The following is a 17,969-nucleotide window of genomic DNA, read 5'->3' on the forward strand; positions in this document are numbered from 1 at the left end:
AGGAGGTCTAGTTCAATTAAAATTTATTTTTTCATAAGAGTTCATTGGTTCAAATTTCATCAATTTTGTGTAGATTATAGTTTCATTTATTGATTTTTTTTATAAAGTTATTGATTTGTGAGTAACTTGGTTATATTTAATTTTGTAATATAATTTTCTTAAAAAAATTGTATTTATTTCATTGTAAACTTGCTCGAAACTTGAAATCTTAAACTTTTATTTTCTAAATTACTCGAAACAAAAGCATTAATTGTACATTTAATCGAAACAGGATCTCAGCGAAAAAGATCCGTTTCTTGACATGGGATCACCCCTTACAAATTAAAGTCTCAAAAAGCTCCTTCCCCAAACGGCCGAGCTGTAGCATTTTAGTAATTTTAATTTTAATTTTAATATGAGAAAAGGATGAGAATTCTTCTCTCACTGTCGTTTATTTTTATCAACACTCTGGTACAGTTAGAACAGAAAGTGACTCAATCGTCCTTCTCCAACACGATAGCGTTGCCCGAGTTATCTTGAATTTAAGGAAACAAAATCAATGGTTGCTGGCAAAGTAAAATCTGTAATGGGCTTGCAGAAATCCGTGGCGCCAACTAAGCAGAAGCCCGACGCCTCCGCCAAACCACCATGGTCAACCACGCCGAGTTCAGCCAAGCCACAGCCGCCGCCGCAGAAGGGATCCGCCGCTCCCTTCTCACGTTACTTCCCACGCGCATCGGCTCAGGTTCAGCCCCGCCCTCCCGACGTCTCCGAACTCCTCCGCCTCGTCGAGGAATTGCGAGAGAGCGAGTCTCGCTTGAAGACCGAACTCTTGGAGCAGAAGCTGGTGAGAGAGTCCGTCGCCATTGTCCCCGTTTTGGAGAGCGTTATCTCCAACAAAGATTCCGAAATCGAACGCTCCAGAAGGAAGATCGGATGCCTGGAAGCCGAGAACGAGAGGCTCAGGAGCGAGAACGAGTTTCTGCATATGGAGCTATCCAAACAGAATCAGATATACGAAGAGAAAATCAGACACATGCAGGAAGAGCTAGCTGATATTAAGATAGCCGTTTCCGAGAGAGAAAGCGACTACGAGGAGTCCTCGTCTTCATCGACCACCGTGAAGCTCAACGACGCCGCCACCAACAATCGTAAATCAAATATACCTACAAAGTGTTTGAGAAAATGCACGGCTCAATTCAGCAGCAAGTACGAAACTGATGCGAGGAAAGACGAAATTTCTGTTGCGACGGAGAGTAACGAAAGGGCGAGGCATCCAACAACGGGAAATTCCGATGAAAATCCAGAAACTTCCGACGTTTTTACGGGGATAAGAGCCCGTGCTCCGCGCGTTCCTAAGCCGCCTCCGCGGCCGTCCGCTTCACTTCTCTCGATGGTTTGTTCATCTTCTCCCAAATTTCTGTCATCCGTCTCGTTGCCTTCTTACGGTTCCTTATCCGATTCAGCGCACCGCGCATTATCGGAGATCTCCAACGGTTCACATCCGCCACCTCCGCCGCCTCCACCGCCTCCTATTAGGGGCTCCGCCCCTCCTCCACCCCCGCCGCTTCCTTCACGGCCAGAGAAAGCCGCCGCTGCACCACCTACTCCTCCTCCTCCTCCGCCTCCTCCAATAAGGGGGTCGACGCCGGCGCCGGCGAAGGTCAGGAGAGTTCCGGAGGTGGCTGAGTTTTACCACTCTCTAATGCGGAGGGATTCCACTTGCCGGAAGGATTCCGCCGCCGGCGATCCACAGGGTGCCGGTGCTACGGCGAAGGACATGATAGGCGAAATCGAGAACCGTTCCGCACATTTACTAGCCGTGAGTTCTGTATTGACTATTTTGGTCAGAGTTTGGGTGGTTATTTACCGCGATTGCCACTCACTTTATGCCCTCTCTGTCACTGAGACTGACCGGTCCCGGTGTCTTTTATGGGTCGCTTTTTCTTGGAATTTCGCCAAACTTCTTACAGGATAAGACTGGGTTTTAGATTCGAGATCAAAATTGGTAGAGCGGAAAGTGTAATAAATTGAACCAAACCACGTGGGCAAAAATGACAATTCATTCCCTCTATTGATTGTGCTCGCCTAGATCAATTCCCATTGCACATTTTTGGTTGGTTTTACAACAAAAATGGAAAAGCTTGTAAATGTGTGTGTGTGGTTTCCACTTTCATATGTTTGTCGTGTATCTGATTTATTACTACCTTGATTACAGATTAAGACTGATATAGAGACTCAAGGGGATTTCATTAGGTTCTTGATTAAAGAAGTTGAGGCTGCTGCATTCACTGATATTGAGGATGTTGTGTCTTTCGTCAAATGGCTTGATGATGAGCTGTCTTACCTGGTATATCCCTTAATTTCTCCTAATGCTTGTTATTTTGTGGTTGGTAATGATTTTCTAATTGGTTTTTGCGAATATGTATTAAGGTGGATGAGAGAGCAGTGTTGAAACACTTTGATTGGCCTGAGAAGAGAGCAGATGCGTTGAGAGAAGCTGCATTCGGTTACTCTGATCTGAAGAAGCTCGAATCTGAAGTCTCCTCGTTTCGCGACGATCCTAGACAACCTTGTGCTCATGCTCTTAAGAAAATACAGTCTTTGTTTGAGAAGTATGAACTCTACCTAAATTATTATCGGAATTTGCCATTAGTAATAAATTAATATGCTCCATTATTTTGTTGCAGATTGGAGCATGCTGTGTACAATTTGTCGAGATTGAGAGAGTCAGCGACGGAGAGATACAAAGGTTTCCACATCCCTGTGAACTGGATGCTTGATTCCGGTTATGTAAGTCAGGTAAAATCTCAGCCTCACAAGTTTTGATGCTTGTTTTGATTTTTTTGACTGTTGATGAGTATAGTTAGTCCAAAGATTCAGCTAAGATTTTGTTTGATATAGTTGTTTATAATGTTGACTTGATTTATGTCAGATCCGATCATCTACCCACCGTGGGCAAGCATAACGTGCCCACCACTGATGTGACAATTTTAATTAGGAAAGAGAATTAATAAATCTTACTCTAATTAAAATTATCTTACTATAATTATAATTGTCACATCATGGTGGGCACATTATGTATGCCCACGGTGGGTAGGTGATCATTTATGTGATTCATGTAGGATTTGTGGTATCTAGGTTTTGTGTTTGTTATGGGATATAGAAATGATTTAATATTTACTACTTTGACTTGTTACAGGGGAGGAGATCTTCTCTAAATGCATCATTTAGACAAGATTTCTCATCCTTCATAAACAGCTGTATTATTTTGCTGAGTTGGTAAAGGTCAACTCCAAACAATTTATACAAACGTTAAGACAAATTCGATAAAAATTGTGCTTAAATTGAATTATAGCCTACATATTTGAAATCTAGAGACTGTTAATCCGTCTAATTAATGGTTCAGATGTCTTGAAACTAACAGCAAGCTCTTTCACTACCATAAACTCATGTGCTCTTGACTTATTCTCCTAACTTATATGCAGTTTTAATCGGGAAAAAACTGACATAACCTTCGTTTGCTAATCTATATTCATCTCTTCAAATGGATTGATTTGCTGGCAAGATCCAAGTTCATTCATTTAGGTGGATTTTAGGAACATGTCTGTGTCAATTAAGGATTAGCAATAACTCACTTTAACTGCGGACATATTGCATGCATTTCACGTGTCTTTGATTGCAATATTTAGTATTTGTTAATTGCAAATTTCTCTGAAACTTCAGCGTTTGTCCTATAAGTAGAATCTACTGATAATTGAAGGATAAACCTGGGAAACCAAATGAGCAATTATCAGTAGTTAAATGAGCCATTTATTACGACTTGGTAATTTAGTATAGGAAGTTCGTTTCGTGGTCCCTCGAGGTCATTTATACAACTGGAAACTTATGGGGAAGCATGCCATACAGAAATTAAAGTTTTGGTAGGTGACAAAGGATGCCTCATTTTGTTATGTCCAACTACTGCATAAGAGGCGCTGGGCATGTGCAGGCTCTCAAATCTCTAAAATGCCTCAATTTTGTCTCTTTTGATTGGAATTATTTTATATTCTCCTTAAGTTGACTTTTAACCTAATCCCTGAAATCTATGTTAACTTAGTATACTTTCTTGCCTGTTTCTATTTGCTATACGACAATGTATCATCGTATTGTTTAATGAAACTTTAGTTGGAGAAGCTTCCTTGCTCTCATTTCTTACCACATTGGACCGTTTTACTGCCCTTGAGTTTTACCATGTTGCGATGGGGAAAATAACAACTGGGTGCTGACCATTGTGATGAAATGTGGGAGCAGATCAAGCTGGCGTCCGTGAAATTAGCGGTGAAGTACATGAAGAGAGTGTCGGGGGAGCTTGAAATGGTCGGTGGTGGCCCCGAAGAAGAGGAGCTTATAGTTCAAGGTGTCAAGTTTGCATTCCGAGTTCATCAGGTGAGTGATGATTCTTGTTTGATTTTTTCTACTTCTTTTCCGAAACTTCATATGTTGCAAAGTGATCAGTTCTGATTCTGATTTTGTGTCTTAGTTTGCGGGTGGCTTTGATGTGGAAACGATGAAGGCTTTTGAGGAGCTGAGAGATAAAGCTCGTCTGTGCAACGTTCAGTGTCAAACGCAGCAGCAACACAAGTATGTTTCGAGGTCGTGTGCGTCTGCTGTGTATCTGTAGGCTGCAGCAAATTCACCTGCAGAAGATGGTAGGCTCTATTTTTGGCTGTAAAATAGGAGTGAAGATAGGCCAAGAATGTGTATATGATTGGCAGCTGCGGCTGCATTGATTTTGTGCAAACTTTTTGCTGTATAAGCTTCAACAATTCAAAATATAACAATTATTTGAATGAAATTTAGGTTGAAGATGAAATCAGTCTGGAGGAAGATGCTGATATGTATGTATGTATGCCTTGTCTGTTCAATTCATTACTTTACAGTTGCTTGTTGAAGTTTTTATTTTCTTTTTCTGGGGGAGATTTCATATTATTTTAGCTTTTATAATTGTTCGTTGTTAAACGCCCATACACATTTAATTTGACTCATTTAGCCTCTAAATTTGATTGTAAATGCATGTTTAGCCCTTTGGAATAAAGTTTGATCATTTTGTCTTGAACTTTAACATAAAAATAATTTGCTTCATGAACTCGGTTACATCATAAACGATGAATCTTTTGCACAGTGAGATGTTGTTTTGTGCACATTTAAAAAACTGTTAAAAGGTTAAAAACAAAGCAGGTGTAGATAGAAAATTGGCAAATGATCATTTTCACACAATTAATATATTTTCCCTTCTACATAAACTTATTTGCTTATGTAATTCTTGGAAATCTATTCTAGATTAAAAAGCCAAGATTGAGTGATAATTTTGTATTTCTTGGAAATCTATTCAAAATAATTTTAAAATTGAGTGAGAATTTTGTAGTTATAAAAAAAATGAAGATTTATTTGTATAATAGTATATTTTTTCTTTTTATTTTCTTATTTTTTTGTTTTATTTCTTTCTAAAATTGTGAAATTCGACTAATTATAAAAATATTGTTTAATTTGCATATCAAATTAAAGATCACGATAAGAGCTTTTATTTGATAGTATAATATTTGATTTAAAATGTAAAAGTTATATTTATTTAAAGGTTAAAATTTTAAAAAATTATCGCCCTCTCTCATTTTTCTAATAAATCTATTGTTTAATTCTTTTTTTATTTTTATTTTTTTTTAACTTTTTTTGCCTTTTCATATCAATTTTTGTTATTTTGAAATTTTCTTTATTTTTTGAATATTTAGCTCAAATATATTCAATTAAAATTAATTTTTTATTATATTTATAAATATAATAATTGAGTTGTCAAATGATGATTTAGAAGGGGAAACAAGTGTAATGAAGTCTAGAACTGTTACAAATATAGACCTATTATTTAACCAATTCAGGCTCAAATTAAAATTGAAGGGAAAAGCGATCACATTTGATGAGTTCCAAAGATATAAATGTATTGTGATTTTTTTTAAGAATTCACGATTATACACATTAAGTTACTTGCATTCTCAGAGGACGATCTTACTAATTAAGCTGCATTTAATCGTTTATTTCCAGCAATTTTTTTTCCTGTTGCAAATAATGACAAAACGAGAAACTAGTAAACTACACTATTTTCTAAACAAGTGTTAGATAATTGAGTCATTTGAAGAGATAATTAAGTCATTTGGAGTATAATTTTGTAAAAAATGAAATGGTTTGAAAGGTATTTATCCATTTTGGAGAAAACACGATTTGCCTGTGCCGAAGGAAGATAAACAAATACTATAAAAGAAAATGGGCAGTCCTTTATTATATGGATAAAAATAGATAAGGGCCATCAGAAAAAAGGCCCATTTGGATTGAGAGATAAGAAACAGCCCAAAACGCTAAAACTTGGAGGAGAGTTCGAGTTTTGAGCCCAATAATTGCGGCGGAGGTCGTCTTCTTCAGATCACAAGGCAATGACGGCTCTCTTGAGTGGTGGAGTCATTGTGAAGCCCCCAATTCTGTTTTCCCCATCAAGATTTGCTTCCTCCAATTTCCTAACCCCTTCCTTTTCGCATAATAAACCGATTAGTGTTTCACGCCCTTTGAAAGTGGTAGTAGCTGCTACTCCCATGGCGAGTGAGCAGAGTTCAGTTGAAGCGGCTACCTCTGTACCCGATTCTTCCATCAAGCTCCTCTTTGTTGAAATGGGAGTCGGCTACGATCAGCATGGGTGCCTCTCTCTCTCTCTCTCTCTCTCGCTTTTATGGTTATGCCAGTGATGCCACGGATTTTCTGATTTTATTTTATATTTTTAACTGAAAACAGGCAGGATATTACATCAGCTGCAATGCGAGCTTGCAGGGATGCCATTTCCTCCAATTCCATTCCCGCTTTCAGAAAAGGTAGCTTGAGTTATTTTTGCTTCATATTCCTCTCTCAATTTTACTTCTTAAATGTCGCTGAAGTTGTTTTCTTTCTTCTTTTTGTTTTCTGTTGATTTTAAAATTGTAATCGTCTTCCCATTTTCAGTTTCTTGTGATGAGTTTAAGTTGACAGTTCAATTTCTGAAACATCTAAAGCCGGGATAGGCATATGGAATGATGATTCGAACTTTCTCCATTAAAAGATTATCACATGAGATGTTTGAACTCTATTTGTAGCTTATTATGCCTCTATTTACAAATATTAGCCCAGTAGATTAAATATGTGTATGCTGCATCACTTTGAAAATTGTTTGCTTGCAAGCAGTTAGGAAATGCTTTTCTTTTCATTCTTATTGACTGATAATTCATTCTCTTACCCGTTTTCATTGTGTGTGCGCGTGGGCTCAGGCTCTATACCTGGTGTTTCATTTGGTGAGATGAAACTACAGATTAAATTGGGAGTCCCTCGACCTCTCCAGCATTTGTTGGATATCAGTAAGGTCAAGTCAGTTTTCCCTTAGTAAGTAACTGCACCTTTTCGATGAACCTGTTGTTTTGTCTATGTACCTGTTTTTGCGCGCGTTTTGATCGTTTATACTTCACCAGTGGAGCAATAACGAACGTTGAAGTTGTGGATGGCGGACTCATATGCTCGAGCGGTGTGGAAGTTGAGGAAATGGGAGATAAGAATGACAGCTGCTACATTGTGAATGCGGCTGTCTATGTTGGTTACTGAGTTGATGTGGGATACAAGGTTTGCTTCTCCTTTCCTTCAAGTTCTAAGTTAGTTATCTCCTACTGATCTACAAGTAGCAATATCTATTGGTGAAGAAAATCTAATTTCAGATGTATTTATGGTGAAGGATGTCAAAAGCATATTTGTTCTTATAGTTCATGTGTGCTTATTCACTATCACAACAGAAGTGGTGCTGCACAGAGAAGTTGGTCTTCAGGCAACATAAAGAGGCTCCATTTTTGTAATAGCTTGCTCTTCACTCTTCACTGTAAGATTAGGTCACTGCATATGTATATGCCGATGCTCTGTTATGAATTGTTGTATTTCTTAGCTATACAATCAGTGTTTGCTACAATAAAATGGTTTATGGTTGCTTTGATAGAACACATCCCAGTTTACACTGATGAATGAACATTAACCAGAAAAAAAAAGAAAAAAAAAAATCACCTTCTCCCTTATTGCTTCAATCAAACTAATCACAATTGGTTCTTCTTGGCCCTAAAACAGAGAAATAAATACAGGCAATTAATTACAGACAAGAAAGGGCATTGCAGGTCACATAACAAGAGCTGCATAGAGCAGCTGGTTCCACGTATCGGGCAAGCCGGGGAGGCACCAATGGCTGCAATCCACCCCGGCATGATCTCCACTATAAGCAGACGGATGAGCGTCCTTCCTCAGCTGAGACAGGAACGTAATGTCCAGCAGATACACGCGTTTCTGCATTCTGCTCAACACTCTGTTCACAACCTCCACCTCCGCTGGCGTCCCCCCCGGATATGTCGACCCCTCCAGAGGCTGCTGCTCCCCGTTGCAATTCTTTGACGCCGCCTTCCAGTCCCTACCTCTGCCAACACAAAAACCGCGACTTCAGTCATAAATTCCCCGAGACGGTGAGGTGAGTAAAAACTTACTGATAGTGAGTGGGAGAGATCCCCTGGAAGAACACTCTAGTCTTGGTGGGATCGACGTTGAGGTCGACCCAGCGTCCCCACGTCGTCAACCCTTTGTAGAAGGCCACGAGGCGGTTCATGTCTTTGGACACGGTGGAGCCGTCTTGCACGTAGTCCCATCTGCAACCAACCACAGACATGTATCATCATGCTTTGGCTTTGCGAGTACGAGGTTATTCACAGGTGTTTAAAACTAGAGTTTCATACGATTGAGCTTTGCCTTTGTGAGTCCACCAATGCCATGTGTTGAAGACTAGCATGTCCATTCCTCTCCACGCATTGCCTTGCTTAATCGAGTCCAACTTCAACACTCTCCCAATCTTCTCTCGCGTGATGTCTACCAAATAGGGTGATCGGTATAGCAGCAGCGTAACTCCATAATCCTGATATTGATTTTGTTTTGTTTTATCCACTTGTTCAGTTTTTTGATTTTTCAACGACGGCAAGAACTCAATAAATCAGAGGGGTTGTATTAAATGATGTTGGACTTAGGCTTGGCAGTGGTGAAATATTTATTGTTATTGCGCTGGAGATTAGGCCACTCTGGCCCATTTGACAGACAATTTCATTTAATTTCTTCAACATATTTAGTTCCATTCAGTTTATGTTTTTACCAAAGTTCTAAGGTGCCACCAAAACTGTTGGAGGAGCTATACATTATTTTATAATTAATTAGAATGATTACTTAGAGAATTAATTTAAGCCCTTTTTTTTTGTAACTAAGCATCAGATTCTACTAACTTGTTAATAGTATATTGTAATTGCAATAATGCTCCACTTCGATTATTGTAGTGTTTGAAGCATCCGTGACAAACTTTCCAACTTTATTAAATTACTCTTTAAACAAAATTAGCCTCGCTAAAGCAAGATGCTAATTAATCACGGTCAAACATTTAAAATAAACAAAATATTTAAAAATCTTATCTGGGGGAGTAGTATCATTCTAACATGGAACATGAAAAACAGAACAACAATTCCAAGAAGAATAAACTATAATTTTTTTCTAGAAAAAGAAAAGAAAAAAGAGAATGATTACTGACCTGGAATGTTAGGGAAGAAAGGGTGTCCTGTCTATCGAAGTTGTATTTAGAATTGGGAGCAGCAGCATGAAGCATACACGCGAGTGACAGCCACTGATTCAAACTCAGTGAGTCGCCCACAAACATAATCTTCTTCCCGCTCCATCTCTTGAGAAAATCCACCCCATTAAACCTGAAATAAATAAATAAATAAATAAATAAAAGAAAAAGATTTGAAATGTGTTGGAAAAAAGATTTTGAAATGTGTATGTACCTGGGGAGGTTGCAGGAGTCGGGCTTCCACGAGAACTTGAGGAACTGCTTATCGGGTCGCCCGTATTTTATGCAGTCGAATTCCGGGTCGATAAACGGGCAGCCCGCGGAGTCGTAGAGCGGGTAAGAAGGATCCGTGACCCATTTTCCTTGAAACAGATTGCAAGAAGTGATTAGCTCTCTGTTTCTGATAGAATTAGTAGTAGTGTTGTTAATTATGAGCTCGGATGCAGTGGGGTGTGGCAGTAGCAAAACGGCCAACACTAAAAACAAGGAGGAGGAGGGCATTGTGTTGTGGGAGAAAGAAAACAAAGTTTTGAGGAAAAAGCTGCATTCAAATCATGTCTGCATTGTTCATACTAATATATATAGAGGTGGGTGGGGGTGGGTGGGGGTGGGGGTGGGTTCACATGGTTTATTTAGCGTAATGCCGAGGAGAAAATCGAGATGGTAATGTGGAAGTGACATGAGTTGGAAATTGTTGGAAGCATTATAGTGAAAAAAAGGTCCAGTGTGGGTGTGGGGGTGTAGATGTGTCTTTTTGTACATATGGTTTTCGTAGACTATTAAAGATTTTTGGAAGGTAATAAGATGTACATACATGTATAAGAAAAAAGTTACTATTTGCTTTTTAAAAAAATGTACCATATAGTTTTATTTTGTGTTTCATTGGCGCGCATGTCACGGGATTTTCAATACTTGTCGATGTAACATTCTATTTCACGTTTGTTTTCTTGGAAGTCGAAGAATTATTAAGAAAGAAATCTAGCTAGGCACCGTCATAATTTCTGAATGTTTGAGTAATTTATAACTTGTTGTTTTCGCGACATCCTTATTTTAGGCAAAATAGTGTTTCTATTTTTTATTTTGTGTTTGTTAGAGAAATATACTCCTATATAGGATCGATAATCACATTTTCCATATTTTAAGTATTTATTTTTAGCCCTTTCGTATGTTTGTAATATGGGGCAGACTTAATTTAATTTTCACTCTTTCTTATTCCCGGAACAAAAGCCATTTCCTACATTCCGAAAATAATTAATGTAATAAATTTTCTTTCGACGAAAAACAGATTTTATTAAGAGCAAATATATGGTAAATGGAAAAGACCTTCCACAAAATCTAGAGGTTCATCTCAAATATATGCATTAGGATATTCGCAAGCGCTCCGAGCTAACTGATGAGCCCCCGCTATGGTCTCGCGTCGGTATAACTAACACGGACATTGGATAAACTCGTAAGAATGTCGCAACAACTTGCAATAAGAGCACCAAACTCGGACTCATATAATTTTATATTCGAGATTAATTTTGTTTTCTGAAGTGAAAAATGGCGAGAACGGCTCAAATTCTGTTTCGATTTTGGTTCAACTTTGTTCATCCCTAATTACAAATATGTATTCCTTCTCATATCATGTTGGACACAAGTGTCCGACATGTTTTCTTGCAGTGAAATAGCTAGCCAAATCCTAAACTTTGAGCATGGATCTACTGCCAAATCTTGGTGTCTTGGACAAAGATACTCTAACTATTATAGATAAATTCATGAAGGTAAAATTGGATATATATTATAAAAATTTGTAAGAAATATATAATGCACGCATTCAGTAGGTACTTAAATTAGTAAAAATGTGAAAATTTATCCGATTCAAGTGTACACTTGTTCGTTAGCTCATCGCCAAAAGACATATTCAAAAGAAAGATTTGTGTGTTGAGGCATTAATTATCACCACGGTTAATAATGCGTGATAGTCATATTATTAAATCATCATCAAACAAAAACACCCAAATGCCAATTAAACTTAAAATCAAATACTTACATTATCCTTACCTTCTTTCCCAGTTTTCTTGATGGTACTCAAGAGTCCAAAAGAAGTTATAACTAAAATTAATTCGAAAATGACCCGGCCGTTACAAAGTTTAATTATTTCTATATCTGTGTGTGAAGCAATGAAAGATTAGAATAATAAACTGGGTGTTAAGGAAGTAATGATTGCCAATTGACAATTTTGATAGCATGGCCCAAACCCACCAAGAATTAGAGACTCGTCGCCACCACTCATATAGTCATAGCACACACATTATTTATATAATATTAATATATATAAACAAATGGGACAAGTTGCAGAAGGAGCTGTAAGCCATTGCATAGTGATTCTGAGAAGAGGAAACAAACTAAGATTGTTCAACAAATGGATTTTCCACTTGTCCAAATATTGTAGTAGCTTCTATCATGGAAAGCCACCATGTGTTCTGTTCCATTCCATTCCATTAATCATCATAAGCTGGGCTCCATTTTTTGCATAATTGTATTTTAATTGCGTGTATGATTTCATTTACGGCAATATATAGCTCCACAAGTATTGATTAGTTATTGCATTTGGATTGGATGACTTGATTATTCCCAGAAAAAGAAAAAAAGTAAGAGTAAGATTTTATTTTTATCCATTTGTTAGAGGGTTGTTTTCCGCTTATGAACGACCAATCATAAAGCAAATCGTAATAATTATTATTTCTTAAATTAACATAAAGAGAAAATCTTAATTAGGAGTTCATTAATATAATACTAGTACTTATGCGCAGAACCTTAATTTTTGTACTAGAAAGAAATCACGTGCCGCAGTAAAAAAAGAATAGTTAAAAATTAGTGTTATTCTTAAAATCTGTCTGCTACAGCCTACATGTTGGTTATACTTTTGATGATTTTTCTTATGCCTGAACTAATTTCCGTTAAAATATTTTCTATTAAGCTAAAATCATGCACATATATATAGATAGATATATATAGAGACAGGAATATTAATAACTAATGAGTAATACTAATGAGTACCACTCATGTTCAACTTCAACGTTTTTTTTTTCTTTTATTGTTTTGTTCTAAATAAATATACTATAAATGGTTATAAACATTATTGATTTTACGAATTACGTAAAAATTAAAACTCGATTTGTTCATTTATTTCCTTTAATTTTTCATTTTATAGGGAAAATGGACAAATCAAGGTTTGATTTTTATGTAATTTGTATAATTTATTATTTTAATAGTAGCTTTTGAAATATTAGAATCAAAATAAATGTATAAAATAAAGGGTAAATATCACTTTTTGTCTCATCATTTTAGCGAATTCTAAAAAATATCTCAACCTAAAAGTATTACCAAAATAATATCCAACCTATCAAAAAAATATTGTTTGTGTCCCATTAAAATTTTTCGATTTCGCAGTGTGGAATGTCTGACATTCTACATCAATCTCTCTCTCTCTCTCTATGTGTGTGTGTGACTCACACAAATTCACACGTACACAAACAATTATTATTATTATTATTATTATTATTATTATTATTATTATTATTATTATTATTATTATTATTATTATTATTATATATATAATTATTAATAAACTTATTATTTTTAAATAATTAATCATAAAATATAATTATCATAAAAAATAGCTATACTTTCACATGTCACAAAAATAACTACTCATATCACTAAATTTAGTGACATGACTTTATTTTTGTGTCATGCACATGTCACAATTTTATTTAGTGATATTTATAAGTGTTGCTATTTGTCAATAATTATGTCACTATTGAAACATTTTGTTATAGTGTATGTCACTACATAAGAAGTGTGTGATGCTACTATATATCAATCCCACTATTAAATTATGATTTTATAGAAGAAAAAAGAAAAGAAAATTTAGACAATTCTCGAAAGCATAAACTCGCTGATTAAGGGTCGAGCCTTATTTAAAAAAATTAGAAAAAATTCAGTGAAAAAATCTTGAAGATAAAAAAGAGTATTTATCTATTATACATCAAAAGCGAAAAAAGCAATATGTGTGCATAATAGATGTGGATGCTTCAACAAACCAAAATAAAAAATAAAAAATAAATAAAAATAAAACAAAGGTTTATTAATGACGTTGTAATCCAATTAGCATTAGTGTGTGGCGTCTTGGCAATTTTAAGTGCTGGCAATTAACAGATCATCGTATATGTGCGGCGGAAAGAAGAATAACAATAAGACCTTAATTAAAGCCAATCAAACAGTGACGTGAACCCTAATTATATTGGGCTTCTATCTCATAAATAGTAACTCTACGGCCATCACAACTCAAACATCATTTATCATGTCGATTTCAGTTAGGATTCCAAATAAGGATTTTGTTTTTCTATTACTTACCTTTATTAACTTTGAAATCATTAGTGGTGTGTATCAAGTCTAATCAATTTCCCAATATGACTTTTTTTACAAGGCAAGGAATACATTTTTGGAGATCTCTTTTAATCATATGCATCAAACTTCTATCCATTATGAGTACTTGGTTGTGTTGGAAATTTTTTTATGCTCTTCATGATTGTGTAAAGCCCAGATTTCAAATAAAAAATAAAAATAAATAAATAAATCCTCAACAGTTAGAGAATTGAATTTGAGTTACTCGTTGTAGGTTGTAGCTGTCCAGTTAATTAAGACAATTAAGTATAAATAAATTAAGGCTGTCCTTTTACACTTACGCCGCCTTCTGCTACTCAATCAAAGCTAAATAAGTTGTCTAAAAGTTTGTAGAAATTTATTAAGTTTTCTAAAACTATACATATAACATGTGCCAATTGCCATCATGAAATTTCCATGCAATTATAATACTTATTAAAAAACGTACAATTATGCTCAATAGCGACGCCAGCAAAATTGACTATTTCAGACTTTTCTTTTTTTCTTTTTTCTTTTTTTCTTTTTTCTTTTTATTTTTCAATGGTTTATATATTATCCATCGCCACCCACCCACAATATACTTTCAATAGAAAAGCAGAACATATTAAATTGAAAATAGGACTTCGTAGCAAATAATATATCTTTATGAAGTGGCTATTTAAAATGATAGACTAGCTAGGACCGCTACGTCAAATTTTGTCGCCGGCGGGTGAAAATTGGCCCCCCTCTCAACTTTTTAAATTTTTTTATTTATTTTCTTAATAAATATGAAAGTTGTGTATCTTGGGTTAATATCACGAAAATACAGCAACTTAGGTCAAAATTCATTTTTGACGTGAACTTTGAAAAGTTTAATCATATACATCAATTTTATTAATTGTTCAATTTTGGCTCCGATGTCATTTCCTCCAATTGAAAAATGACATAGTGTCTACATGGCTGACCGGCACACGCCTTTTACTTCGTCAGAAGACTAATATCTACCTCATCTCGGTCTCTTCTCCTTTAAAGTTTGTGTATTTTCATGAAATCATAGTTAAAATTGAACAACTAATAAAGTTGGTGTATATAATTGACCTTTTCAAAGTTCACATCAAAAATAAATTTTGGCCTAAATTGATGTATTTTCGTGCAATTAATTAACTCTATTTTTAAATAACTTCTATATTTTCACCTTATGATTTTTTATATTATTAAAGAAATATTTTTATGCATTTTAAAATCCTAGCTAGCACTATTAACTCCCTTTTTTTTGACAGAGGGAATTGTGGTTTACACCTAGACTTCCAGTTTTTATAAAAATAAATGGATACCCCTAAATTATAAGACTTGTGATTCACTCTCATGGATTTTGGTGTCTACCTTTTTTAGATCTTTCATGACTGATTACCAATTAAATTTTGCTAAATTATGATGAAATTGTAATTTGAAATTTTGATTAAATTTAGAGTCACTCAGCACCAATCATTTGGAATCAAACTCAACCCCATTACCTACGGTTACGTTTAAAGGGACAAATGAAAGTGGTTAGTTAAGCCATCTAAATTTTTTGTTATAAGGTGAATTTGGCTATATATGGGGTGGGCCAATTTTGAAGCAAGCGGCTGCAACAAGGTACTTTCTGAATCAAAGTATAGTAGTCACACACACACTCCATATATATTTTGTTATTGAGTTTGATTGCAACTATTTGAAAAGTGTGCTCCAACTTGCTGGCAGACGATTTGTGGACCTTGGTGTTTGTGTTATCCAACTTGTGATGATTCCTCAATTACGTGATAATACGACCAGAATATTTCGCTATTATTTCATTATTATTTGGCATGTCGTGACATAGTAGTATAGGTCAACCATAATTGGGGGTGACAAACCAAATTTATTGCATTTGCAGAAATAATGGCAGTTCACGGAATCACATTGGTTTCTGCTGATTTATTAATCCTGCTACGGACTCGATGAATAATCTCGAAATTAATCCTTTTCAAGACTTTCAATGTCTTCGAGCCCACCTCAAAATGGTTAAGCATGTGTGGACGGAATTATTTGCTTCTAATATTAAAAAATTGAAGTAAAGCTTCAGTTTAATGGCGATGTATTATAATAGGACGCACAGGAATTGCTGAATTGGTCATGGAATTGACATGTCTAATGTCTTTTCTTCTCACTCCAAAATCTCGAATTTTTGGTCTTATATTTTACTTGGTCATTGTGAGCCATCTGATATGACATGATTGACATAATTTTAAAAAATATTCATGAGTCAATTTTATTTTATTTTTTGATCAATTTGAGTTTTTCTTATTTTATTTCATGGAAGCATGACATTAAGTAGTCAAAGTTTAGGCTCAATCCAAAGTGAGGCCCATATGAATAGGCCTAGGATCTTAAAGTAGGCCCAATATATTATATTATTCCAAGAAGCCCATTGTACATCGAAAGGCATAACAAAGCCCATGACAATTTTGTTATCTCAAAAAAAGAAAAAGAAAATTGAAGATAAGGCAGCGGAAACCCCTGAATAAGGATAACAAGATCGAAGGCAGGCAGCAGGGAGCGAGAAATCAAGGGGAAGAAATGGCGTCCTGCTTTTCAGTGGGTTCAAGTCTGTGTTACAGAGGGAATAATTTCAGCGCACCTTCAGCTTCACTTTCATTAGGTTCAAGAACAGCTGCTTCTCTTTCAGTGAAGGCGAAACCTAAGGCGCAGATTTGTTCAGGGACGCTCCACTCTGCCTTCACACCCTCCTCTCTTTCTCTCTCTTCCGCATCTTCCTTCTCAGGTTAGTATCTCTTTCTCTCTTCAATCTCGGCAATGCTCGAAGGATTCTTGATTTCTAGCATTTTTCCAAGATTGTTTTTGTTTTTTTTCAGTTTTGTGGAGTAAATTATTTGGTTGATTTTGTTGTGTTGTGGGATTGAGCTGAGAAGCAAATTGAATGCAAATAAATGTTGAGAAGGAGTGTGTTGCAGGTTTGTCATTGGGGTTGTGTTTGAATGGTGCGATTGGGAGGGGAAGTGATAAGAGGCGTGGGCTAGTGGTGAGAGCATCCAAATATTTGCTGTGTCAAACCAAGAGAAACAGATCACGAAAATCGCTGGCTCGAACCCATGGTTTCCGGAAGCGTATGAGCACCACCAGTGGGAGAGCACTCATCAAGCGCCGGCGCGCCAAAGGCCGCTGGAAGCTCTGCACCAAGACCAACCCCAGCAGCGGCAAACGAGCCTGATCTTCAATTATTCCTTGCATTTCGTTTCCATTAGCCTAGTAACTCTGTTTTTGAATGATTTCATGTGATTGTGAAACTTGGGTTGTTAACTGCTTTTTGTGTTAGTAGAATCTACTGGCTATGATACGGCGATTCACCATATTTTGCAATAATAGAGTGTTGATGTTTGTTTCCATCTATATCTTGTTTTCCATCTGTTTCTTGAATGTGTAGTAGACTGGAATGCATCAAAATTCCCCATTTTCAACATTCTAGTTGGTTATGTTTTCTGCAAATAATTTCCTCTTTTAGAATGTTGTGACTTCAATTCTATACACGAATTTAGATTTTGAAGTAAAATCTTGGTTGGCTGTTCCAAATATCACTTCTCATAAACTTTTTCTTTATGAAAATTGAAAGAAAATTTCTCCATCTATAAATGCAATCTGTGTGATATTAATGAAACATAATTGACACTACTATTCAGTTATACAAATAACATTGCTTATAATATACACTATTTAATTATATAAATGATATTATAACATTTTAAAATATTATAATATCATTTTCAATCTTATAGTGTTATTTAAAATATTATAATGTCATTTACAATCTTACAGTATCAATTATAGAAAGTATCATTTATATTTCTAAATAGTGGTAATTATACAA

At 35.8% G+C, this 17,969-nt stretch overlaps 4 protein-coding genes across 7 annotated transcripts; 3 read left to right on the forward strand and 1 right to left on the reverse strand.

Annotated features, from left to right (window-relative positions):
- Positions 1-282: 282 nt before the first annotated feature.
- On the forward strand, positions 283-4,834 carry LOC130985428 (protein CHUP1, chloroplastic-like). Its single transcript, XM_057908410.1, has 6 exons — positions 283-1,801; positions 2,198-2,329; positions 2,413-2,594; positions 2,670-2,781; positions 4,273-4,407; positions 4,502-4,834. Exons 1-6 carry the CDS (start codon positions 539-541, stop codon positions 4,640-4,642), a joined length of 1,965 nt encoding a protein of 654 aa, XP_057764393.1. The 5' UTR covers positions 283-538; the 3' UTR covers positions 4,643-4,834.
- A 1,465-nt stretch (positions 4,835-6,299) lies between these two features.
- On the forward strand, positions 6,300-8,012 carry LOC130985432 (uncharacterized). Of its 4 annotated transcripts, none has more exons than XM_057908412.1 (5): positions 6,300-6,697; positions 6,793-6,869; positions 7,299-7,410; positions 7,497-7,644; positions 7,754-8,012. In XM_057908412.1, the coding sequence occupies exons 1-4, from the start codon at positions 6,441-6,443 to the stop codon at positions 7,624-7,626; spliced, it is 576 nt and encodes a 191-aa protein (XP_057764395.1). In that variant the 5' UTR covers positions 6,300-6,440; the 3' UTR covers positions 7,627-7,644; positions 7,754-8,012. The 4 variants fall into 4 exon arrangements, with proteins under 4 accessions (XP_057764395.1, XP_057764398.1, XP_057764397.1 ...); XM_057908415.1 differs by having other exon boundaries at positions 6,336-6,697; positions 7,722-8,012; XM_057908414.1 differs by having other exon boundaries at positions 6,336-6,697; positions 7,812-8,012.
- On the reverse strand, positions 7,972-10,329 carry LOC130985429 (protein trichome birefringence-like 38). The gene is made up of 5 exons (XM_057908411.1): positions 9,873-10,329; positions 9,620-9,791; positions 8,787-8,962; positions 8,541-8,699; positions 7,972-8,473 (listed from the first exon to the last, which is right to left on the reverse strand). Exons 1-5 carry the CDS (start codon positions 10,157-10,159, stop codon positions 8,182-8,184), a joined length of 1,086 nt encoding a protein of 361 aa, XP_057764394.1. The 5' UTR covers positions 10,160-10,329; the 3' UTR covers positions 7,972-8,181.
- A 6,172-nt stretch (positions 10,330-16,501) lies between these two features.
- LOC130985433 (50S ribosomal protein L34, chloroplastic-like) lies at positions 16,502-17,464 on the forward strand. Its single transcript, XM_057908417.1, has 2 exons — positions 16,502-16,868; positions 17,059-17,464. Exons 1-2 carry the CDS (start codon positions 16,664-16,666, stop codon positions 17,313-17,315), a joined length of 462 nt encoding a protein of 153 aa, XP_057764400.1. The 5' UTR covers positions 16,502-16,663; the 3' UTR covers positions 17,316-17,464.
- Positions 17,465-17,969: the final 505 nt, after the last annotated feature.

Source organism: Salvia miltiorrhiza, chromosome 5, assembly GCF_028751815.1.
Source record: "Salvia miltiorrhiza cultivar Shanhuang (shh) chromosome 5, IMPLAD_Smil_shh, whole genome shotgun sequence".
Lineage (NCBI taxonomy): Eukaryota > Viridiplantae > Streptophyta > Magnoliopsida > Lamiales > Lamiaceae > Salvia > Salvia miltiorrhiza.

Bases quoted from the DNA above. Each gene is read 5' to 3' on its own strand.
- LOC130985428 (XM_057908410.1), top strand. From the start codon at position 539: ATGGTTGCTGGCAAAGTAAAATCTGTAATGGGCTTGCAGAAATCCGTG. The intron at 2,595-2,669 runs GTATGAACTCTA...ATTTTGTTGCAG, and splicing joins ATACAGTCTTTGTTTGAGAA to ATTGGAGCATGCTGTGTACA. The intron at 2,782-4,272 runs GTAAAATCTCAG...ATGTGGGAGCAG, and splicing joins ATTCCGGTTATGTAAGTCAG to ATCAAGCTGGCGTCCGTGAA.
- LOC130985432 (XM_057908412.1), top strand. From the start codon at position 6,441: ATGACGGCTCTCTTGAGTGGTGGAGTCATTGTGAAGCCCCCAATTCTG. The intron at 6,698-6,792 runs GTGCCTCTCTCT...AACTGAAAACAG, and splicing joins GTCGGCTACGATCAGCATGG to GCAGGATATTACATCAGCTG. The intron at 6,870-7,298 runs GTAGCTTGAGTT...GCGTGGGCTCAG, and splicing joins CATTCCCGCTTTCAGAAAAG to GCTCTATACCTGGTGTTTCA.
- LOC130985429 (XM_057908411.1), bottom strand. From the start codon at position 10,159: ATGCCCTCCTCCTCCTTGTTTTTAGTGTTGGCCGTTTTGCTACTGCCA. The intron at 8,963-9,619 runs GTCAGTAATCAT...AATCAATATCAG, and splicing joins TTTCTTCCCTAACATTCCAG to GATTATGGAGTTACGCTGCT. The intron at 8,474-8,540 runs GTAAGTTTTTAC...TTGTGTTGGCAG, and splicing joins ATCTCTCCCACTCACTATCA to AGGTAGGGACTGGAAGGCGG.
- LOC130985433 (XM_057908417.1), top strand. From the start codon at position 16,664: ATGGCGTCCTGCTTTTCAGTGGGTTCAAGTCTGTGTTACAGAGGGAAT. The intron at 16,869-17,058 runs GTTAGTATCTCT...AGTGTGTTGCAG, and splicing joins TTCCGCATCTTCCTTCTCAG to GTTTGTCATTGGGGTTGTGT.